The sequence below is a fragment of the Wolffia australiana genome, chromosome 7 (assembly GCF_029677425.1).
Source record: "Wolffia australiana isolate 7733 chromosome 7, ASM2967742v1".
Lineage (NCBI taxonomy): Eukaryota > Viridiplantae > Streptophyta > Magnoliopsida > Alismatales > Araceae > Wolffia > Wolffia australiana.
The window spans coordinates 1,798,551-1,824,353 of NC_135841.1; the positions used below are offsets into that span (position 1 = coordinate 1,798,551).

At 40.4% G+C, this 25,803-nt stretch overlaps 1 protein-coding gene across 1 annotated transcript in view; it reads left to right on the forward strand.

The window, feature by feature from the left end:
* The first annotated feature begins 12,138 nt into the window (after positions 1-12,138).
* The window catches only part of DIS1 (Actin-like ATPase superfamily protein), a 34,751-nt gene continuing 21,086 nt past the window's right edge, over positions 12,139-25,803 (forward strand). Inside the window, exons 1-4 of the mRNA XM_078578422.1 lie at positions 12,139-12,636; positions 13,123-13,357; positions 13,431-13,655; positions 20,775-20,921. Of these exons, the coding sequence (XP_078434548.1) occupies positions 12,590-12,636; positions 13,123-13,357; positions 13,431-13,655; positions 20,775-20,921 (654 nt within the window). The 5' untranslated portion in view covers positions 12,139-12,589. The remainder of the gene's footprint in view (positions 12,637-13,122; positions 13,358-13,430; positions 13,656-20,774; positions 20,922-25,803) is intronic.

Sequence of the window (25,803 nt, forward strand, 5' to 3'; positions counted from 1 at the left end):
ACTCAGGCTTCACTCGTAGTTGGACGCTATAGTAACGGTCGTAAGTGGCAATACATTTAAAATAAAAATTTGAAAATTAATTAAAGAAATAATTACCACGCCCAAGGTTTTGGATGGAAATATGTGGCTTTCATCGTCGGACTGGGTGGTCGGGCGCATCCAATAGTATAATGCACACAACAGCTCAATGCTCTTGACGTCTAGGCTTGATCGTTGGGGTGTGACAACCTGACCGCCCACTGAAAAAAGTCGCTATGATGGTGTACTTGTTGCTGGCATGGAGAGGTACTCCATGGCCAACTTTATGAGATGTGGATAAGCGCGCGCAGCTGTGACCATCCACCATTTAAGAGGGCTTTCACCTTCTACAATAAGGGGCTCGTGGAGGTAGGCATCCAACTCCTGCATGGGTCTTGCTTTTGGATTGGATTTAATGCTAGCTATGGCCTCTTTTATTGTCGTCGTAATTACAGGAGTAAACTGCTGACCACATCCAGCTTGTGCACATCAATTCGATCGGGATGCTCATCAGTACTCAATGAAGTATGTAGACAAGATTGCAAGTACACAATGGAGTCTTCAACGGTTAGAGGATCGAGGAGAGCCCTTTTTGTTGGCGGGTCAAGAAGCGTTGTTGCTACGATGCATTCATTTCGGCCTATGAAACTCTCGTATTTGTCCAACTTAAATGTCATGGGCACACATGCATCCCGGATGGATTCCCTCTGTAAGGGTGGTAACATGTCCATCACAGCAAATATACCATCCATGTCAAATCAGTCCATGACATCATTAAAGTGGTTCGATACAGTATTGATCATGACAAGCACCATCCTTGTAGTGACAACCTTGGAACTGCTTATGAAGTTTGTTACTTCGAGAAAGACTTCTAAGATGTTGCAAAAATCTTCCAACATCAGCCACTTGTCTACCTCTAAGCTATAATTCTTTATGCTCGTCGAAATGAGCACACATGCCATGTGATGAAGAACATCCCTCTTATCTATGGCACCTTGCAGCATAGTGTACGTCGAGTTCCACGTTGTTGGGCAGTCCACCAGCACCTTATTGTCATTTGACATTGCGAAATTCTTGCATATTTGCTTGTAGTCTGTAATTCTTTGGGAGGAGCAACAAATAGCCTTCATTAGTTCACAAACTCAGGCCATTGCCTCCCCTCGGGAGGTCCAAGTGCATCCATAGGATGTGTCGATGGGATCTCTGATTTTGTCAAACACAGACATCTCTGTTTCCTTGGGTGTCACACAGAGGCTTTTTAAACCCGTCTGCATGATCAGGTTCAAGATGTGTGTGACACATGGCACATGTCAGTCACTACTGAAATCTGGATTTGTAGCACGCAAGCTTATCGCCAGAAAGTGCATCATAGTTGGGTTGTTCCCAGCGTTGTCAGTGGTGACAGTAGAGAACTACATGTTATTCAACATTGAGATACATATGCTAAAATAATTTTCCATAATACCAAGTTGTTATTGGAATGTTTATCACACCTTCATTTGAAGGTTGAAATCTTCTACGACCTGAGCAATAAGTCCACTAATTGTCTCCCCTTCGTGTTTGTTTTTGATATTTCGTTGGCCGAGCACCTGCTCTTGAAGCTTCCATTATGCATTGACCCAATGGCTGGTTACACCTAACAATGAATAGCCAGTTCAAGTAGTCCAGGTGTCTATCGTGAGGGCCACATGGTGGACGTCATTAAACCTATTCGTTATGGCTGCTTTTAGTTGGGCTTACACTGTCCTACCGTTCTCCTTAATAGCCCATCGTCCATACATATTTATGTTGGATTGTGCTCTGAATCTCCATGCCCGTTGGAATGGCTCAGTATCAGCTAAGGACCAAGGCAATGCACTACGGGCAGTAAGCCGTAGCATTTCTTGCCTCTCTGCCTCCAGAGTGACCCCGGTGAAGTACTGCTTTGTCAATGACAAATTGGAAAACACTTCTGCAATAGAACGTTGTGAAGTAGGTATACCTTTCAGTTCATCTTGTACCGTTCGATGAATCATTTGCAAATGTTGGCAAAAAATATTTGTGCTCCCATCTTTAGGCTGTTGTAAATAGCCATTTACTACAGGGTTGATAGCACAGCACAATTCACATATGTACTTCAAGTCATCCACTATAGTGAAGTACTCAAAGATTTTTGCTCTAGGTGGCTTCCTCAAATTTTGACTCTAACCCTGATGGTTGTTCCTAACCTCACCCTCTACCCCCTCCGCAGGCACAACGTCATTGGTCTGCGGTGACACATTGTCTACACTAGACTCCAAACTACGTTTAAATTACTCAGGATATACTTTTTCTTGGAAATTTTTCCAAAGTTTTCTGAAAAATAACAAAAACCCTGATGTGTATGTAAAATGACAAACATATTTGTAAATTTCTAGAACAGATAAGCACTATGCTGTGTATTTAAAATGACAAACATATTTCTAAATTGATCGCACAGAAAGAAAAGAGAGTGAGTTAGGCAAAGAAGAAATAAACATTTGCCGATTTATGAGTTAGATATAAGCACCCAAATGTGTGAGATGTCATCAAGCATGTGGCGTGCACATGATTGACGAGAATCAATGCAAAAGAAACTCATGTAGATGCCTTCATGCGGCATAACCCATGCATCATATAGACAGGCCTAAAAAGATAAGGGAGAAAGAGAGTGAGAGTTCTGGACAGAGAACAAGAGAAAAAAGAGAGACAGAAAGGGATGAGGCAGAAAGAAGAGTGAAAGAAAGAGTAAGAGAGAGTTTTGGACAGAGAACTACAAGAGAACTGATTGACAAGATAAAACACCCTCCAATGCAGATTTAAAATGGCAAATAAATTTCTAAACAGATTTTGACAATATGTATTTAAAATGACATAGCAGAATAAAAAAGCAGTGAAATTTTGGATAACAAATATTCTCATAATGTATGTCGACAGCAAACTTTTTGACCCAGCAGAATCACATCAAATATTTTGAGAATGTGCATTTAAAATGACACAACATAATAAGAAAGCAATGAAATTTTGGATAGCAAATATTCTAACAATGTATGCCGACAGCAAATATTTTTGACCAAGCAGAATCACATCAAATATTTTGACAATGTGTATTTAAAATTACAGAACAGAATTAGAAAGCAATGAAATTTTGGGATGGCAAATATTTTGACAATGTATGTCAATCACATGAACAATTTTGACAATGTGTATTAGAAATGACCAAGCAGAATTAGAAAGTAGTGAAGTTTTCGATAGCAAATATTTTGACAATGAATGTGGACAGCAAATTTTTTGACCCACCAGAATCACAACAAATATTTTGACAATGTGTATTTAAAATGACACACCCAAATTAGGAAGCAATGAAATTTTGGGATAGCAAATATTCTGACATTGTATGTCGACAGTAAATATTTTTCACCCAATAGAATCACCTTAAATATTTTGACAATGTGTCTTTAAATGACACAGCAGAATTAGAAAGTAGTGAAATTTTGGATACTAAATATTTTGACAGTGTATGTCGACAGAAAATATTTTTCACCCAGCAGAATCACATCAAATATTTTGACAATGTGTATTTCAAATGACAAAGCAGAATTAGAAATCAGTGAAGTTTTCGATAGGAAAGATTTTGGCAGTGAATATGGACAGAAAATATTATTGACCCAACAAAATCACAACAAATATTTTGACAATGTGTATTTAAAATGACACATCATAATTAGAAAGCAATGAAATTTTGGGATAGCAAATATTCTTACAATGTATGTCAACAGCAATATTTTTAACCCAGCAGAATCACAAAAAAATATTTTAACAATGTGTATTTAAAATGACGCATCAGAACTAGAAGGAAATAATATTTTGGGATAGCAAATATTTTGACAGTGTATGTCGACATCAAATATTTTTGACCCAACAGAATCACATCAAATATTTTGACAATGTGTATTTAAAATGGCACAGCAGAATTAGAAAGCAATGAAATTTTGGGATAGCAAATATTCTTACAATGTATCAAGTATTTTAATAATGTTTATTTCAAATGACAAAGCAGAATTAGAAAGTAGTGAAGTTTTGGATAGCAAAGAATTTGATAGTGAGTGTGGACAACAAATATTATTGACCCAGCACAATCACAACAAATATTTTGACAATGTGTATTTGAAATGACAAAGCAGAATTAGAAAGCAATTAAGTTTTTGATAAGAAAGATTTTGGCAATGAATATGGAGAACAAATATTATTGACCCAAAAAAATCACAACAAATATTTTGACAATGTGTATTTAAAATGACACATCATAATTAGAAAGCAATGAAATTTTGGGATAGGAAATATTCTGACAATGTATTTCAACAGCAAATATTTTGACAATGTATATTTAAAATGACACAACAGAATTAGTAAGCAAGGAAATTTTGGGATAGCAAATATTTTGACGATGTATGTCGACATCAAATATTTTTCACCCAGCAAAATTACATCAAATATTTTGACAATGTGTATTTGAAATGACAAAGCAGAATTAGAAAGTCGTGAAGTTTTGGATAGCAAAGATTTTGACAGTGAATGTGGACAGCAAATATTTTTGACCCAGCAGAATCACAACAAATATGTTGACAGTGTGTAATTAAAATGTTACATCAGAATTAGAAAGCAATGAAATTTTGGGATAGCAAATATTTTGACAATGTATGTCGACGGCAAATATTTTTGACCCAGCAGAATCACAGCAAATATTTTGACAGTGTGTATTTAAAATGCCATAGCTGAATTAGAAAGATGTGAAATTTGTTTCTTCAACAATTACTTACAGGAAGAGGAAGAGGTCCGCAGGCCCAGGAAGAGGCAGAGAGACGAGAAACCGAGAGAGGAGAGAGGTGATGACCGCACAAGGGGGAATAAGGGATGGACGGAGAGAGGGAGAGGGCCGAGATATGGTGAGGGGGAGAGAGTCAACAGATGAAGAGGGGCAAGAGGCAACAGTGGCCAGCGAAAGAGGGGGAGAGCGGAGACAAACAAGTGGGGGGGGGGGGGGGGGGGAAGCGACAACAGACAAAGGAGGGGGGGAGGAGCGGCGATAGACGAAGAGTCTTCATGGGAGGGGGGGAGGGGGTTCAAGGACGTTCAATCCATCAGCAGGAAGTCTGTTCCATTCCGTCCATTCAAAACCGTCGTTCATTTTCGTCCTCCAGCTCTACCACCACTAGTCCTGCCTAAAGAGAGCAGCTACTTGCCAGTTTCTAGAGCCTGTCCCAAAGAACTACTAGCTGAAAAACATCCCTAGTCTTCTGATGCACACTATATGCATCATGAAATTATGCATATTCTAAAGTCATTTTTGGGATCATTTTATCTATATTATCAACACCTTTATATGAATTTTTATCTCATGCATACAACAATAAATTTGAATGCAATTTGTGCAAAAAATTACAACTTCAATTTATTTCATGGGAAATGAGTTTTAAATTCGTTCTAGTAGTTATTCTATATTTTTTAGGACACAAATTTAAGTGAAAGAAGTAAAGGAGGAGGTTGAGTGAACAGACAAGACAAACACCACCAGCACTCAAGCCGGCCACTAGCAAGCAAGTCCAAAAGCACTCGGACGTGCCTATAACCGGCGAGCGCTAATGTGCCTAAAGAGCTGCATCAGCGCCCCTCAAAGACCTGCAGAAGCGAGCCCAAAAAGAGCCGATAGGGCCCATAGGTGGATGCGGATGCGCGTGCACGCGGAAAAGTGTTTAGTTAATTCAAAGGGCATCCTTTGTCAACATTTATATACATTTTCAACTTTTCAGAATTATTTACATAGGATAATTCCCTTTTTCATCTCCACGTCGGGCCAGGCCAAGAAGATAAGAAACAGATCTCAGCCCAACTGGCAGCAATCTGAATAGAATTAGTAAGAAATTATGATCAAAATTCGAGCGGACTTGGCCCTAAGCCAATGTAATAATGGGCTATTTTAAGTATGAGGATATAATCTCAGCCGTCCAAGCTTCTTAAGGAAGATCAGAAGGTAAGATTCACATCGTGCTTCTTATTCTCTTTCTTTTTTTCTCATTAGGCTCTTGATTGGCCACGAGTACTGACGTGGATAGCAGGGCCAAGAAATGGACAAATCAGGGGTAAGGGGCAGTTGATGAGGTGGCTGACAAAGACACTGATGTGGCAAGGAGGGGTACACCACTTAGTCATGGGTCCACGGCTGCAATCTAATTATAGCCATGAATCTATTGTTATGGAGATACAACGGCAGGGGAGAAAAAACGTCCTTCATTACACCGACCATCATCCCTATTGGTCGGGGGAGGACCACGATGGGGGGGACCATATGACGGTCCTACAGCATAGAGAAGTTGTTGGATGAGGAACCAATGAATGTAGGGCCAAGAGAGCTTCTCTCTCAACCCTATAAACTTGATTTTTGAGGCTTTAACACCCTATCTTACCGTAGGAGAAGCATATACAGCAAGAGACTCATTCTGGGCATATCTAGTATCTTTCATGACTCGATTTGGGTGATATTTTTGGATAAAACACGTTAGTTTACATTAGTTTTGGTCAAAACATGAATCGAGTGGATTTTGCAAAGATTTCAATGACCATTCTTATGGGGGCACTCTATCAAACACCTGGTGTGCATTTGAAGTTTTTCATCAGATTAAACCATTTTCTTTTCATTATCTCTTACAAAAAAATTAAAAAATGCTTCTTAAATATATTTATCTATATATGTCATATAACTATCAGTCTAATTTAATCATAAATATAAAAATCCTAAAATTCCCCCTCAAATTCATCTTACTAATCCTCAAATTCTTCTACCTCTTCTCTCTATCTCTCTACACATTTAACTAAACTGTTTAAACAACCTCTTCTAAAGTAGATAATTCCTATGCTTCTACATATCTTTCTTGCTCCTAAAATCTGAGTATATATACAAATATATATGTATGAATATATCTTTTTTCTCTCCATTAATATATATATATATATATATATATATTAACATATGATCCCTTCTTTCCCCAATTATAAGTATTAATTTCTTCTTCCTCATTCTTCTTCTTACCTTTTACTAAACTAAATACTTCTACCAATTAACTTCTTGCACCTTATAACCATAATATCTTAGTTACTATCTAACTAAATCTTAACATCCATCATCATTACATCCATCTCCTATCTTACATGTAACTTACTATTAATTAAATAAATAACCTGCTATCGCCTATTAATACTATTTTATTGTTCTATCTATCTCACTAATCTTCTATATTTCTTCCACTACCTACATTAACATCACCCTCAATTACAGTGTCATTAATTATTTTCAAACACCCTTCTTCTTTATTATCTCTAATATTGTATATTGTACAATTATCTCTCTATTTCTCTTGTTCTCCCTCTCACTCCATTTACTATTCATCTCTATTACATATTTTCTTAGTTCTCTCATTCATTAAATACTTACTCCCACCAACTAATTGCTTATCTTCAACTATTTTCACTATCTTTATTATAATTATAGATTCTCCTTAGCTATAACTCAACTATTAAATTCCCGTCTAAAGGCCAATCCCTGTGGAGATGACCTCTCTCCTACTATACATTTGAGTGAGTTTTCTATTTTATCAAATTTATTTGATGTAGGCAATTTAATCTACACTAGCAATACAATTAACATACATAATTTGCATATATCATTGCCACATACCGGAGAGCATTGATGGTCACCATGTACAAGAGAACTCACAATCCAACTACTACAACGACAACATCAAGGTTAAGAAAGCTATCTACATCATCCAGTGACACCATACATGGCATTGACCATCACCATTGTTGTCATCAAAGACGGACAATGTTGATGGATAAGAAATAACAAGAGTCTTAAGACACAACCATAAGATCCACATGCCTAATTCTATCTTAAGATCCAGGCTTGGTGCATGTTCACTCATTCCAAGCTCAGTAGCCCCTTGAAAAGACAAGAGGGAGAGAGAGAGAGAGAGAGAGAGAGAGAGAGAGAGATAGACAGAGTTAGACAGAGTTAGACAAAGCCACACACAAAGAGGCTTGGAGAGACATAGCAAAAAAAGACTGTTCGAGAAAGTGTTAGGTCCCTAGTAGGCGGTATTCTCTGCCCAGAGGTCTGCGTGCTTATTGGGAGGGCGTGTTCGCGTTGGACTCACGATCTGTAATGACTGAGTTCTATTTAGTGCTACAATGCCTAAGGGTGGTGAAGCCCAACTTGATCTTTTAGGCCATCGCTCCATAGTGGTGATACACCTTGGGTGGTGCACGTGCCCGTCGTGCTTGGGCGGGATGGATCAGGCGAGGTCTGCATGTGCTAGGCGTGTGGGTGCTAGGCGTGTGGACTGACAAGAGCGTGCACGCGGGCAACAAGCGCCACACACGGGCGCAGGACGCGCAGGCCAGGCGGTAGTGACACGGTGTAGTGCGCGGAGTTGTGCGGAGAGCCGCGCAGCGGCCATGCGAGCATCGCACACATCGCGACTAAGGTAGTGGCGCACAATGAGCGCTCATGCAGCATGGGCGCGTTGCGCCCCCGCGGGTAGCGTTGAGCGTGCTGCGCCCGGCTTGAGGCGTCGAATGCGGCAGCGTCGCGCAGTCTGCGCGTGATATGTGTCAGCGTAGGTGCTGGTGGCGTGTGTGATCATCAAGGCATGGGTGGCGTGTGTGATCGCACAATGAGCGGGGGCACATGTGTAGCGGCAGGGCTGGCGAGCGCATGCGCGCGGGGCGGCAGACCTCGAGGCATAGTGGCGATGCTACTAAGGCGCAAGGCGCCTCATCTCGTTACTTCAGTAGCATCCCTGGTCATCCCTGATGTAATGTTCATGACTACGATGTAACCTCTTATGATATCAATGCAGTAACCCTATTCCTCGACAGGTGCAGTGTGCCCTCCCTTTCCTTTAACCCTTTCTATGCAAACTTAAGCTATTGCAAGAGACTTTTGATGCGAGAGATCACGGCTGCTCAGTGTTCTCCTCCAAGCTCTAAGGCCGGCAGGCATCAGATTCGAGCATTTGTCCTAGCTCGGGATTTGACCGCGTGATAGAGAGAGATAGAGGGAGAGACATAGAGAGAGTGATAGCTAGAGTTAGAGAAAGACAGTAAAAGAGACGCATAGTTAGAGAGAGACAGAAAACAACATAGGTAGGGAGTGAGACATGGCGAGAGAGAGTTAAAGGAGATAAAGAGAGACAGAGAGAGTTAGAGGCGATAAAGAGAGACAGAGAGAGTTGGAGAGAGGGTTAGAAAAAGATAGAGAGAGGGTTAGAGAGAGATAGAGAGAGAACAAGAGAGATAAAGAGAAAGACAGAGTTAGAGAGAGACATATAGAGAGAGAAAGATGAGTTAGAGAGATATAAAGAGGGAGAGAGTTAAAGAGAGGTAGAGAATTAGAAGAGATAGAGAGAATTAGAGGAGATAGAAAGAGAGTTAGAGAGAGTGTTAGAGGAGATAGAGAGAGACAGAGAGTTAGGGGAGATAGAAATAGAGTTAGAGAGAGTGTTAAATGAGATTGAGAGAGAGAGAGACAGAGATCGTTAGAGGAGATAGAGAGAGACAGAGAAAGTTAGAGGAGATAGAAAGATAGTTAGAGAGAGTGTTAGATCAGATAGAAAGAGAGTTAGAGAGAGTGTTAAATCAGATAGAAAGATAGTTAGAGAGAGTGTTAGATGAGATATAGAGTTAGAGAGAGAGTTTGAGAGATATAGAGAGAGACAGAGAGTTAGAGAAGATAGAGAGAGTTTGAGAGAAATAGAGAGAGTTAGAGAGGGTTAGAGAGAGACATAGAGTAGAGAGAGACATAGAGAAAGATAAATATAGAGAGAGATTGAGAGAGATAGAGAGAGTTAGAGTGGGTTAGAGAGAGATAGACAGAGTTAGAGAGGGTTAGAGAGAGATAGAGAGAGTTGGAGAGAGTTAGCGGGTGATAGAGAGAGTTAGCGAGAGATAGGGAGAGTTAGAGAGAGTTAGAGAAAGATGGAGATAAATAGAGAGAAGGCAGAGTCAGAGAGAGATATTAGAGAGATAGAAAGACAGAGTTAGTGAGAGACATAGAGAGAAAGTTAAAAAGAGACAAAGAGAGTTAGATAGAGAGAGAGTTAAAGAGAGACGGAGAGAGTTATAGATAGACAGATTACGAGTTAGAAAGAGAGATAGAGAGAGTTAGAGAGAGACATAGAGAGAGTTAGAGAGAGGGAAGAGAGTTGCAGAGAGACAAAGTGAGTTAGAGAGAAATAGAGAGAAAGACAGAGTTAGAGAGAGACAGATAGAGTTAGAGAGAGATAGAGAGAAAGACAGAGTTAGAGAGAGACAAATAGAGTTAAAGAGAGACAAAGAGAGAGTTCGAAAGAGGAGAGAGAGTTAAAGAGAGACAAAGAGAGAGTTAGAAAGAGGAGAGAGAGAGTTAAAGAGAGACAGAGAGAGTTAGAGAGAGAGACAAAGAGAGTGAGAGAGAGAGAGAGTTAGAGAGAGACATAGAGAGATAGAGAGAGATAGAGAGAAAGACCGAGTTAGTGAGAGACAAATAGAGTTAGAGAGAGACATAAAGAGTTAGAGAGAGAGGGAGAGAAAGACAGAGTTAGTGAGAGACACATATAGTTAAAGAGAGACATAGAGAGTTAGAGAGAGAGGGAGAGAAAGACAGAGTTAGTGAGAGACACATATAGTTAAAGAGAGACATAGAGAGTTAGAGAGAGATAGAGAGAAAGACCAAGTTAGTGAGAGACAAATAGAGTTAGAGAGAGACATAGAAAGTTAGAGAGAGATAGAGAAAGACAGAGTTAGAGTGAGACATCGAGACTGACAGTTAGAGAGAGAGAGTAAAGGAGAGACACCAAGAGAGGGAGAGTTAGAGAGAGACACAAAGAGAGTTAAAGAGACAGAGAGAGGTAGAGAGAGAGAAAGACAGTTAGCTAGAGACACGGAGAGAGACACAGAGAGAGTTAGAAAGAGATGGAGAGAAAGACAGAGTTAGAGCGAGATGGAGAGAAAGACAGAGTTAGAGAGAGAGAGAGAGTTAGAGAGAGACAGAGAGAGTTAGAGAGAGAGAAAGACATAGTTAGAGAGAGATAGTCTGAGAGGGACACGAAGAGAGACAAAGAGTTAAAGAGAGAAAGAGAGGGTTAGAGAGAGATGGAGAGAAAGACAAATTAGAGAGAGAGTAAAAGAGAGATACAGAGAGAGAGTTAGAGAGAGGGACAGAGAGTTAAAGAGAGACAGAGAGAGGTAGAGAGAGAGAGAAAGACAGTTAGCTAGAGACATGGAGAGAGACACAGAGAGAGTTACAAAGAGATGGAGAGAAAGAGTTAGAGAGAGACAGAGAGAGGTAGAGAGATTTAGAGAAAATGATGTTGTTAGAGAGAGAGACAGAGAGTTAAAGAGAGATAGAGAGAGGTAGAGAGAGATAGAGAAAACAACGATGTTAGAGAGAGGGACAGAGAGTTAAAGAGAGACAGAGAGAGGTAGAGAGAGAGAAAGACAGTTAGCTAGAGACACGGAGAGAGACACAGAGAGAGTTACAGAGAGATAGAGAGAAAGATGGAGCTAGATAGAGACAGAGAGAGGTAGAGAAAGATAGTGAAAGACAGTTAGCTAGAGACACTGAGAGAGAGTTAGAGAGAGATAGAGAGAAAGATGGAGTTAGATAGAGACAGAGAGAGGAAGAGAGAGACAGAGAGAACGATGATGTTAGAGAGAGACAGAGAGTTAAAGAGAGACGTAGAGAGGTAGAGAGAGATAGAGAGAAAAACATATTTAGAGATAGAGACCAAGAGAGTTAGAGAGAGAGAAAGACAGAGTTACAGAGAGACAGAGAGAGAGTTAGAGAGAGAGAAAGACAGAGTTACAGACATACAGAGAGTTAGGGAGAGACATAGACAGAGAGAAAGAGTTAGAGAGAGATAAACAGAGAGAGTCAGAGAGAGCGATAGACAGAGAGAAAGAGTTAGAGAGAGAAAAAGAGAGAGAGCCAGAGATTGAACGATATATTGTCAGAGAGACAAAGAGAGAGAGATAGTCAGAGAGACAAAGAGAGAGATACAGAGATGAAGTTAGAGAGAGAGACAAAGAGAGAGAGAGAGAAAAACTCTGAGAGACATAATTAGAGGGAGAGAGGGAGAGATCGAGAGTGAAAGAGAGGGAGAGAGCAAGAGAGAGAGAGCGGGAGCGAGAGCGAGAGAGAAAGAGAGAGAGTATAGAGAGAGAGAGAGAGAGCTCTTGGCTTCTGCTGTTGGGGGAAGCGCGATCTTCTTCTTTCTCTACCGCCACCTTCACCTTTCATCCTCTCCATTTCCATGCATTTTGGATCAAATGTTGTCGCCTGAGCTATTCATTGGCTGAACTGTTCATCCGCGGTGCTCGCTGGGCTGGAATTAGAAGATCAGGAAAAGGGTCTTCTTTTCATCTCCGACGAGTGAGCTGATGTTACTGGGTATTTCTGCCCTTCAATTTCAGAAAAAAAATTGTAAAGATCGTGTTCGAACAGCTTCTTCTCCGTCTTCAAGAATAGTCAGATTCAAGGATGGATGCCGCATCTAGGCCTGCGGTGGTCATTGACAATGGCACGGGGTAATGAAGATCATTTCATCTTTTGATTTCAGGACATGTGTTTCTTTTCTAGATTTGCGTTTTCTTAGACGATAGTTGATAGCTTCTTTAGAATTTTCCTTGCCCGAGATGTAAAATTCGTTTCTTTCTGCACTTTTATCAATAAATTTTCACACATTAGAATCACTGGTTTACTGTTTGAGCGAGGTTAAGCATCACAAATAGTTGATACTTTCTCTCGATTGCTGTAATTCGATTCTTTCAGCGCGAATTAGGCCAATTTCTCTTTATAGTTTTGCAAAATATTGGATGAGTAATTGGCTGGTCGATCGAGTTTAAGCATCATACGTGTGTTCCCTCTTAACAAGAATTGATATTTTCTCCTCAATTTTGCTTCTCAGACAATTCATTTCTCGTTATTCCTGCACATAAATCAATGATTACTTGGTTAATTCGGCGAGTTAAGCATCATACATCCATTGTAACCATGATTCTCTACCTCTGCAGATATACTAAGATGGGATTTGCTGGAAACGTTGAACCAAGCTTCGTAATTCCAACTGTTGTGGCTGTAAACGAATCCTTTCTTAATCCATCGAGGGCTTCCAGCAAGGGTAATTGGATGGTGCAGCACAGTGCAGGCGTGATGGCTGATCTTGATTTTGTGATTGGGGATGAGGCGCTCTCGCGAGCTCGATCGAGTAGTACTTACAACCTGAGCTACCCTATTCAACGTGGCCAGGCAGGGAATTAAATTTAATTATCATTTTTTTTTCACTTTTTGGAGTGCTAATTTTGTTTTTAGTTCAACGCAGGTTGAAAACTGGGACGCAATGGAAAAAGTGTGGCAACAATGCATATTTAATTATTTGCGCTGTGATCCTGAAGACCATTATTTTCTTCTAACAGAAAGCCCTCTCACTGCGCCAGAAAATCGCGAGTATACTGGAGAAATTATGTTTGAAACATTTAATGTTCCTGGGCTGTATATTGCAGTCCAGCCTGTGTTGGCTCTTGCTGCTGGGTACACAACATCAGAGGTTGGTAATGCTTCTGATTCGGAATAGACATATTTGTAATGTCTTATTCTCTTTTTAAAGTTTGTTATCCGTGATATCTAGAACTTAAGTATTTCTATTTCTGGAACGTAACCAGAAAACTTGTACTTTCAGCTTTTAACTGTATGCTTTCAGCATCATCCTTTGGCAATGTAGTGGACGGCTTTCCCTTTATTTATTCTGTTAGTCAGAAGCCTTTTTTCTTTTCCTCTTTGATACACTATCAATACTACCTGTCGAGGCACCTCAACCTCCTCCACAAGATCAACATAATAAACATAAAACTAACAGCAGCTGAACTACAAAATTGCATATCAAAGGGCCTTTGCTTTTTTTGTGACGATCATTTTACCCCTGGGCCTTGCTGCAGGAGAGATTTAAATATTATTAAGGTATTAGATGTTGATCAAGAGCCTCATGTACCTGACGAAACTGACAATCTTGTGCGGATTGATGAAAATCCAATTCCAGAAGGTTCTTATTCACAGCCCACATCTCTTTCACAGTCAACATCTCCCCATGGATTAGTCAAATTATTGTGCAGTATCAAAGGTCAGCTAGTTCGTCTTCTTATTGAAAGGGTTGCCATCCACAATTTTATTCATTCAGACCTAGTTTCTGCTTTCTCCATTCCAATCTTCCAAGGGTACCAGTGGATGTACTTTTAGCTAATGCAGTTCTTCAACGACCCAGGGTTATCTGCTTAAATTTGCTCATTTATCCAAGGACTTCAAATCACTCAAGATTTATAGAGATTATTTTGGGAGTCCAGAGGCTGAAATCTTTGGAATGGTTCTAAAGTTCTATGGAAGTCCAGTGGTTGATAGATCTGGAATCTACCCTGCTATTCCCATACATTCTTCCAACAAATCTCTGAGGCTGCCCAGTTGATGTAGTCAGAAGAGATGTGCATATGCTTGGTGTGGCTTTGTTAAGATCCTTATGAATACCGTCGGATCTATATATTGATGCAACTCTGGATAATAGAATAAGTGTGATGAACTGACATGCCTGCACCTGAAAGAAGGATGATAGCCGGAGATCACAATAGATCAAATGCGAATCTTGCATTTGATCTCAGAAATCACTTAGTATAACAATCGTCGAGAGTGTGAAGAATTCCATGAAGACCAGAAGTACACACGAAATAAGGGAGGATTGGGAGATGTGCTGTCCGGATTGGGCAGCACCGCGCGAGGAGAATCTCCAGACGACCTGCCGAAGACGGTTAACAACTTCTTGACACTTTCAGCTCCTTTTTCCCCTTTATTTATGGTCTTCCGCTCCCAGCATTTTTCCCGCGCTTCTTATTCAAATTGTCCCCATGTGTAGACTCATCCCCCACTTGTCGCGAGATGGGAATTCCCCATTCTCCTCTTCTTGGTTTGATATACTCGTGGTAGAGACTTATCATTACTCCCCCATCTGAAGACCAATTGCTCACCAATTGGGAAGCTCGGAAACTGGCGTTCATTAGTATTGACATCTTCCCACGTAGCTCAATAATTTGGAAGATTTTTCCACTTCACGAGGACTTGCATTCCGTCTCTGTTGTAGCGATAAGAGAGGATGCACTCAAGATAAACCTGCCATTCCAAAGATTCAGACAGGTTAGAGGGAATATCCAAAAGGGACTGATTACTCCCGATAGATTTCTTTAACTGAGACACATGAAAAACGGGATGTAATCTGCATGTTGGAGGGAGATCAAGTTTATCAACGACAGGTCCCAATCTTTTTATAATTTTATTGGGACCGAAGTATCGAGGTGAGATTTTTTCATGAGGCTTCTTGGTTAATGATTTCATGCGATACGGCCGTATCCTCGGATAGACTGAATCTCCTTCCTCAAACTCCACATCACGCCGATTTTTATCTGATTGGAGCTTCATGCTATTTTGTGCCTTAACCAGGTTTTTCTTTAGTATATCCAGAATGGGATCCCTCTCTTGGAGGAAAGTATCCAGAGAGTCCAAAGGAGAAGTAGGACTCCCATATCTAATGAGATGAGGCTCCCGCCCATAGACTGCCTAGAAGGAGGTCATTTGAATGGCTGAGTGGAAGGATGTATTATAGCTGTACTCAGCCCACGGTAACCAATTTGCCCACTGTTTTGGTTGTTCTGATGAAAACCATCTCAAGTAACACTCAAGACTTCTATTTGTTACTTCAGTTTGACCGTCGGTTTCAGGATGGTACGATGAGCTGAGTCCTAATTTAGTCCCTTGAATCTTGTGTAATTCCTTCCATAACTCACTAGTGAACACACTGCCCCTGTCTGATACAATAGATCTTGGTATGCCATGTATCTTGACGACTTCTTTGATGAATATCATAGCAATATCATAAGCTGAGTATGGATGTTTGACTGGAATAAAATGAGCATATTTACTCAATCTGTCTACTACCACCAGAATAGAGTTGAATCCATGGGAATTTGGTAGTCCTTCAATAAAGTCTAGTGATATGTCTTCCCATATTCTGTCTGGTATGGGTAGAGGTGACAGCAATCCCGCTGGATTTAGTGTTGAAGACTTGTGAGTTTGGCATATATGGCAAGAAGATACATAGGTCTTGATTCGACTTTTCATACCATGCCAGAAAAACTGCTGATAAACCCGTTTGTAAGTTTTCAAGAAACCTCCATGGCCCCCTACCTTAGCATCATGTAATTCTTGTAACACATTAGTAACCAACTGTGAATTTTTTGGAATGACCAGCCTTGATTTATAAAACAGCATGTTTTGATGGATGGAATAGTGCTTACACCTTCCATTGTTGCTTAATACAGACTTCTTAATCTCAGAAAGTAATGGGTCTTGATTAATCTCCTGCTCTAAACGAGTCTTGTCTAACCAGTGGGTAACTGATATACTATTATCGACAATTCCCCCATAGATCTTGATAACGCATCTGCCACCACGTTACTCTTGCCTGTCTTGTACTTAATGTCAGATTCATATCCCAAAAGCTTGGAAACCCATTTGTGATAAGGTTGAGGCACATCGTGTTGATCAGTGAGGAATTTGAGTGATACTTGGTCTGTTAATATACAAAACCTTCGAAAGAGTAGATAGTGCTTCCACTTATTTATTGCCCCAACAATAGCTATTTTAATTCTCTTTCATAAGTGGATTTGGATTGAGCTTGTGCTGATAGAGTTTTACTGAAATATGCTATCGGATGTTGTTCTTGAATGAGTAAAGCTCCTACTCCATACCCAGATGCATCTGTTTCCACTATAAATGGTTTGGTAAAGTCCGGCAAACTGAGTATAGGTGTAGTTGTCAATGCTTCTTTTAATTTTGAGAATGCTGCATCTGACTCAGAAGTCCACTGAAATGCATGCTTAATTGAGCAACATTGTTAAAGGGAGAGCTATGTTGGAGTAGTGACGCACAAACCTTCGATAATAATTGGTCAACCCCAAAAATCCCCGCAACTGTTTAAGGTTGGTAGGAGTAGGCCAATTTTGAATAGCCTCTGTCTTTCCTGCAGCAGTGGATACCCCCTCGGCCGTCACCCAATGACCCAGAAATTCAACTCTGTCCTGATGGAATGCACATTTTTTGGAATTCACACATAGCTAATTTTTTTCCAACAGCTTGAATACTAATTTTAGATGAGTTTCATGGTCAGGTACTGACTTACTGTATATAAGTATATCATCAAAAAACACCAACACAAACTTCCTCAAATATGGGTTGAATATGGAATTCATCAGTCCCTGAAAGGTACTGGAGCTGTAGATAAGCCAAAAGGCATTACCAGAAATTCATAATGACCTTGATGGGTCTTGAACGCTGTCTTAGGAATGTCATCATCGAACATTCTAATCTGGTACTACCCTGATTTTAAGTCTAACCTTGTAAAAATCATCGATCCATGTAGCTCTTCTAATAATTCCTCCACTACTGGAATAGGGAACCGGTTTGGTGTAGTAATTCTGTTCAAAGCACGATAGTCAATGCATATCTTCCACCCACCATCCTTCTTCTTAATCAACAATGCAGGACTTGAAAATGGACTAGTTGAATGTCTGATGATTTGGGATGCAGTATGGTGTGACATGCATCAGTGACAGTGCCTGTGAAGGCATGGAGAACACCTGTGAAGGTGCAGAGTGTACTGGGTGAAGGAGTGTAGTGCAATGGTTTAGAGACGGGCTGTGTGGTGGTGATGGTGCTAAGTGTGCTCAGGAAGGCATGTATTGCATCGGTGATGGCACCAAGTGAACTTGTGAAGGTGTGGACAGTGTTGTTGATGGCGCAGAGTGAGTAGCATCAGTGGAGTGGCATATCATTGGAGGATAATGGGCCAATTGTCAACGAAGAAGCTACTTAAAGGGGCGAAATTAGTAGGTTGTGCCATGGCAGCAACCACTCATTTTCTCTCTCATACTTAACTCTCGTAATTATGATCAGGGTTCTAGTTCTCAAAAAAATCAGTGTCAGATTAGTTCTCATCCAATGGATTCAACCAATCACCTACTTCAGCCAGCAACTATTTCTGCACCATCATGCCAGCATATGAATGAAAACTCAAGAGCAATTGCCATACAGTCATCCGCTGGTGACAATATTCATTGGTGCAATGCTTATTCACCTTCATGGATCACCACAGCCTTACATTCTTGCTGTATCAGTGACAGACATGTCCGCAATACCAGAAATGGGCATCTAACCTGGTTGCCTTCGACTGTGAGATCCTCTACAAGCCAGGACAGTGCAACTGAATTATTCCTGCGTTTTACCATGGATGACTTACAGGCTTTATTTTGTGTTCACCTGTTCCGATATGATCTCCGCAAGTTACGGGAGGAAGTTCTTCAGGATGCTCAAATGGTGCTATTTTATAACTGCTTCAGGCTTGTGATGACACTTCTACCCACTATACCATTCGGCAAGGTTTCTTATAGTACTAAGGCCACCTAGCCATTCCACTTATACTCTGCCTTAATTGCCAGTATCCTGGGTTAGTATCACAATGGACCCCTTGGCGGGCACTCTGGCAGCCTCTGGACATACAAGCATCTCTATTATAACTTTTATTGGACGGGTATGAAGCACACGGTTGAAGAATATGCAGCCAATCGAAGATATGCATACAGGACAAACTAGTGACCAACTTTGGGAAGATATCATCATGGACTTCATCAAAAGGTTTCCCAACCTCAAAAGGCTCTGATCTCATCTTCGTTATTGTGGATTATCTCACTAAGTATGGCCACTTTATTGTCTATCGAGACCCACACACTGCTCAATATATTGCCGGGGTTTCTGTGAAAGAGGTCAAACGCCTGCATGACATGCCATGCTTCACTATTTATGACTGTGATAGGCGTCTTCTAAAGACCTATCAATCAAAGAAGAGAAAGGCTCCAGTCCAAGATATAGCACGTGCGGAGTAACACACACGTGGGGAGAATTTGAAAATAAGGCGGGAAAGTCAGTTAGGAGGAGGAAGCAGCTGATGATAATAAAAGGGAGCAGCTGATGAAGGAGGATGGGATGGGAATTCTTGAAGCTATAGTGGAGATTCTCCAGAGCTCGGTGCTTCCGATTCGGCAGACGTCGTCGTGTTCCGTAGAAGAGGTCGAGATCTGTCGGCCATCTAATCTACAACTCATCACTTCTTTCCCTACGCTTCTCAATCTGGTATTCTCTTTGTTAAAGGATACTATCCATTTCTTGAATACATGGATTCTTGAGTGAATGGATCTATTGTGAGATTGTTCATATCGATCTTGGTATTGTCGACCGGCAGAGTCTTAACAGACTGTGACAATACCTTCCCCATCACCTTATAGGTAGAGCTCTGCCATTGACAAGGAATCCACTTGAAGCAAAGCAAAGTGTTTCGCCCCTAAACCAGTGGTCAATTCGATCAGATCAACCATTGCCTGAGACGTACTTGCTCTGTTTCACCTCCAAGGGCCCAAGCCACTGGCACCAATGGCTTCTCTGGGTTAATTTGTGGTATAATACCACATTTATCCATGCTCTGTAGACCACCCCCGTTCAGTTCCTCAAATACTAGGATACAACCCCCTTTCAGCTCAGGTTATGAATCTGAAATGCCTCTGCCAAACACACGTCTTTCCATTGATCCTTCCTTGGCAAATCCCTTGTTTTATCTGTATCATCTATATCGGTTGGAGATCCTAACACGATCATGGACCCACAATCTACTTAAGGAGTGTGCACAATTGGCATAATTACAGACCTCCCATAAGATATCAAAGAACAAGATGAGCTGTGTTTGGAGAGTAACTTCTGGATTGTTTATGAATTGGCTTATAAGGCCACTCAAATTAGAGAGATAAGAACCAGACATTGATACTCTTCATTTCCCTCCTTCTCAGATTTTTTCATGGAAACTTGTCATTGGGGTCTATATTTGTCTCACTTTGTTGACATCCTAAATTTCTGGATTATTTTTACAAATGTTTGCAGTACATATCTCGTGAAAACAACTGCAAATGCTTCAACTATCCTAAGAAAATATAATTGCCTTGTCTCTAAATGTCAAATCCACCGGTTGAATGATTGCTGAGGGTTTTAATTGCTTTTCCATGACCACCAGCCATGTTGGTGTTACCAACAATTACATACAAGAGTATTTATTTCTTGTGAACCATCAGCTCCAAAGGAGTTTATGATCTCCCTCTCTTCTGATGAAATCCAACAAATTTCGCTGCAAGAGTAAAATAGTGGATCCATGCCTTTGAGGATTGATTGAAACCATATCTGAATATGTAAAAAACATTTTTAATGTAGGATTAATCTCTTGGGATTCACTCAATATCTGTGTATGTGAATCCAAATGACTTCACTTGCTTGTTGACTTGAACAAGAAAACCCATTCTACACGTTGGACCAAATGGTTTTAAAACTTAATAATGTGCAATCTTTTCTTTAAAGAGAAAACATGGTGGTGTCTAAAATTATTGTCCATAAATTACTAGCCATGAAACTTATGTTATTCATTAATTATATTTCTTTGATCGTCATTTGTGGGAAGAATGGACGTGTTTGTCAAAATGTTGGCTTATATTTTTAATATATTGTTTAAAAATTTTCAATACCATGTCTTTCCCAGTGCGAAATGACCGGAGTTATTGTTGACGTCGGTGATGGGGGCACACATGTTGTTCCAGTTGCTGATGGTTATGTTATCGGAAGCAGCATGAAGTCCATACCTGTATCAGGGAAAGATGTCACTTTGTTTGTTCAACAGCTATTGCGGGTAATGAATGAACAGCTTCCTTTCAAATGTGTTTGCTTATTCTTGATTTCTTGGCATTAATTAAGTAATGGAAAATTGTAAACGTGTGATGTGAATTCCCCATGGATTCGATCAAAGCTAGCGCAATCTTGAGAGAGAAACAACATCCAGTGGAACCATAAAAATCCAAAATTCAATCAACATCACAGCGATTAAGCAGTTACAAGAAGAAAACGGAATGCCACCACAGATATAGAGTGTGTAGCTGATGAGCTATTGAGTAGCCGAACCTGCCAGATCAGTTTCGTCCTAGCCCAAGATCTTGCTGGATTGGCTCCCTCTCTGGGGAATCCTGGAGAGTCTCTTCTGCTCCAGCCCGCTCCCACTCAATCATGTAAGAAATTTAGTCGATGGCTTCTTGAGGGCTATTCCCCTCTTATTTACTTGGCCAATGTGTCCCCTTTAATAGGATGCTGAATGTACCTCCTTCCTGAGATCAACATGTCCTCAAGTATCTCTTGGGAAGGTTCATATCAACATGAGCCCGTCTTAAACTTTTGTTTACCTCAGTAGTTTCTATGCAATTACTGCCTGCTGGTTTTGCTATTAGCATATTGTTTCTTTATCACTAAATTTTCTGGCAATTCATAGTCTATATCCTAGTCTAATTCAGAGCTTTTTGGCAATCTTCACAGTCACATCTGTATTCTTGTATCAGTTCAGAATACTCTTTTTATAGAAGTTCATAGGCGTGGAGATAGCTTACGAATGACAGAGCAGGGTGCCAGGGTCTCTCCTGCCACCCTGGGAGTCATCAAATTGAAGATGTAAAACCAAACTGTTGAACCGAGGCTCTCTCTCTCTCTCTCTCTCTCTCTCTCTTTCTCTTTTTTCACTTTATTTCTTTCTCCATTGTGAGTGGGCCACGTTCTATAAGTGGCCCACGTGGGAGTTCTTCTTTTTTATTCGAATTTCACTTAAGTAAAATCCCACGTGTGAGCCTTTAAGTGACTCACACGTGGGACCTTGTAATGGGGCCTCTTAAAAGGCCCCAAGCCCTAGCCGTCAAGAGAACACTTCTTTGTTTTTTGTTCTTTTTGTCTACAAGACTTTGTCTGAGGCGCCGCCCTTGGCTGGAGCTTCTCCTCTCCTCAACATCTCTCTATTTCTCCCAAACTAACACAAACTCTATTTAACAAGGGGAACCCTCTCCTCAAACAGGAGAAGGAAGCCCTGAATACAAATGACCATTATGCTGTTATTTTTGGCACTTCTCTATTCTTTTGTTCGTACCCTTTACAGGAGGCGATTACATTATAAGGATTCAAATTCTTTTTATATCTTTTTTTGTATCTTATGGCTCATTGGTTTACATTCTATCTCAATATGCTAAAATCTTCCGATATTTTTCCTACTCTTTAAATGGTTGAAATGGTAACTTCCCTATCATTTTCTGTCTCATAGATGTTATCATCAGTGCTTCTGCCTTTTAGCTCTCATTATATTACATGTTTTGTGATTTGCTTTGTTAATGAGAGGCAACAATTAATTAATTATTGGAAATTGAAATGCATTTTTCCCTCAAACTAAAGAAGGAAACGACTGGTTAGATAGATGGAAGCAACTACAGTACACAATATTAGGTTTTATGTACTGCTGTTCAGATATCTTGGGTGATTCATCATTACCCAACTTTTATGAATCAAGATTGATTTAATTAAACCTTAAGTCTTAATTTTGATTGATATCAAGACAAATGGGGTGAATAGAGACATCAGATTCAGGCGTAAAAAGAAATTAGATTTGACTTCAGAATTACCCTAAAGTCCAACATCTTGGTTGAGGAAGTGATTGGAATGTTTCCTTCCCTTTTCCCCTATAGTTCAATCAAAATTAATGCTATTATTTAGTCACACCAATGATCATTTAGTATCTGGAACAATAAACTGTTTTCATTCTCTTTGCATAAACCCAACAGGAAAGCGTAATAAATTGATTATCATGTATCTTTGGTGGATAAATAAAGCACAGCCATTTAAGGGTTACGACTGCCTTGACTGGGACTTCAGCGACACACACATCTTTGCCTTTGACCCTTCGCAGTGCTGTGGGCACTATAGCCGTACAGGAACAAAGTCATCTTCAACGAATGGGAAACATCGATGGACGCTGTGGTACAAACAGCTGCAGGTTTTATGGCTGCATGGTATAAAAGCCAGGGCCAAGGACCCGGACTGCCTTTTAGGCCACAAGTGTACTTAACAATTATATATTTATTATCTCATTGGGAGGGTCACAGACTTTGTGTGATCTCCCCTTTCTTTCTTTCAAAAAAAAGCCGCTAAAGGCTTATTTCATCAACAAGCTTTTTGCAGAGAAGTGCTGCAATAAATTTACCATAAGTTTCATGGAACTAATTGTTCACCAATGGAATAGCTATCCCCTGGTCACTCTTGCCAGAAACCCTAAGGGTAGCGGGATTGAACAACAGCAACACCCCCATTACATTTACATTCCTGGTTTAAATACCAGGTCATGGATACACGAATTTGGGCTAACAGCTAGGAAATAGCAAAAAGGAAATAACAAGAATTAGAAAGATGTAGAATAAAGATAGATTATCTCGGCTGACACCCTCCCTCAAGATGGTAGGTAGATATTTTGTATCCCCAGCTTGGAATACAGCCGATGAAATACTTCTCCAGGAACTCCTTTGGTAAGTAGATCAGCCACCTGATGAGCTGACCGAATATATTTCATTTGGATCATTTTGGCATCGATCTTCTCATGGATAAAGTGTCTGTCTATCTCGACATGCTCTGTTCTGTCATGCTGAATTGGATTGTGAGCAGTATCAATGGCCGATTTACTGTCACAATATAATACCGTGGGACTTCTTGGGGTATTTTGAGATCCAGTAGAATACCTCGGATACACAGAATTTCACAAATTCCCTAACTGCTCTAAATTCCACATCAGCACTTGACCGTGATACCACCTTTTGCTTCTTGCTTTGCCAGGTGATTAGGCTTCCCCCCCACAAAGGTACAATATCCGGTCGTTGACCGACGATCTAGGACAGATCCACCATAGTCTGTATCAGTGTATGCCTCCAGTACCAGTGGTTTCCCTCTTCGAAACACTAGACCATGTCCAGCCATACCCTTCAAATATGCAAGTACCTTAACTGCAGCCTGCATATGAGGTTCTCTGGGATGATGCATAAACTTGCTTAGCCGTCCCACTGTAAATGCATTATCTGGTCTAGAATGTTGAAGGTATATAAGTTTGCCAATCAACTTTTGATACTGACTTCGATCAACTAATGGCGCTTCTTCACAGAACCCAAGTTTCAAATTTGCATCAATGGTTACTGGTGATGGTTTACAGTTACTCATGCCCATTTCCTTCAAAATATCAAGTATATATTTTCTCTGAGAACTGAAAATGCCACTAGGGGAATAAGCAACTTCAATTCCCAGAAATGACATAGCAAGCCCAGGGATTTTATGTCAAAGATTTGAGAAAGTCTCTGACCTAGAATAAAAGTTTCTTCTGCATCGTTACCAGAAACAACAATGTCATCTACATATACAAGCAAGACAGCTACCTTTCCAGTCACATTTGTTTTTACGGACAAAGTATGATCTCCATTACTGGGTTGATATCCCATACCTTTTATAGCTTGGGAGAACTTTCCAAACCATGATCTCATCAACTGTTTTAAGCCATACAATGCCCTTTTTAGTTTGCATACTTGGCCCTTGCAGTCAGACTGATAATATCCAGGAGGTAGATCCATATAGATCTCCTCATCTAAATCTCCGTGAAGAAATGTGTTCTTAACATCAAACTGATAAAGTTTCCAATTCAAGTTAGCTGCCACTGCAATCAAAATATGTATCGTGCTCAGTTTTGCGACTGGAGCAAATGTTTCATTATAGTCAATCCCATATGACTGAGTATATTCCTTCGCAACCAATGGCACTTTGTATCTTTCCAATGTACTTTCTTTCAAAAAAAATCTTTCCAATGTATATATCCACCTGCATTTGGGGATTTGTATCAGCACTTTGTATCAGCTCTGTATTTAATGGTATATATCCACCTGCATCCTACTGCCTTTTTTCCAGGTGGTAAGGTAGCAACTTCCCATGTGTTATTCTTGATCAGTCCATTCATCTCCATATCCATAGCTTCTTTCCACTGTGGACTCCTCATGGCTTCATCCACTGTCTTAGGTGTAGAAGTTCCACCAATTCCTGCAAGAAATGCTTGGTATCCGGGAGAGAGATGTGAATATTGAACAAACTGTGACATCAGGTATAGAGGAAACTGAGTACTCTTTCTCTTCCCCTTTCTTAAGGCAATCAGCCACCCTTGGTCAATTTCGGGCAGTACTCCATCTGTCAAAATATTTTGTGTTTCTTCAATCTCAGTTTGTAGCAGTGGCATTTCAGTGTTATCCTGTGCTCTCTCAGCAGTGTTATCACTTGTATTTGGCTGCATGGACACCGGGTCTCCAGCTTCTGTCGTCTGTACTTGGCTGTCAGATTGTTCTATATCGACTTCCCCTGTAATTGGTGGTAACTTCATAACTGGAAATTCAATTCTCCCATCGTCTTGTACTCTGGATTCAAGTTAGTTTTCACCAGATGTGTCCCCAGATGCCCCATAATATATTTCAGATTCATTGAATGTGACATCTAGGGAAATAAATATTTTCTTGGATGGCGGATGGTAGCACATATAACCCTTTTGAGTTGGTGTATACCCAATGAACACACATTTGAGAGCCTTTGGGCTGAGTTTGTCGGTAGGATTATGGATGTGAACAAAGACTGTGCATCCAAAAGTGCGTGGCTTCAAGACTGTTCTCAGTTTTACCTGAGGGAAGAAATGA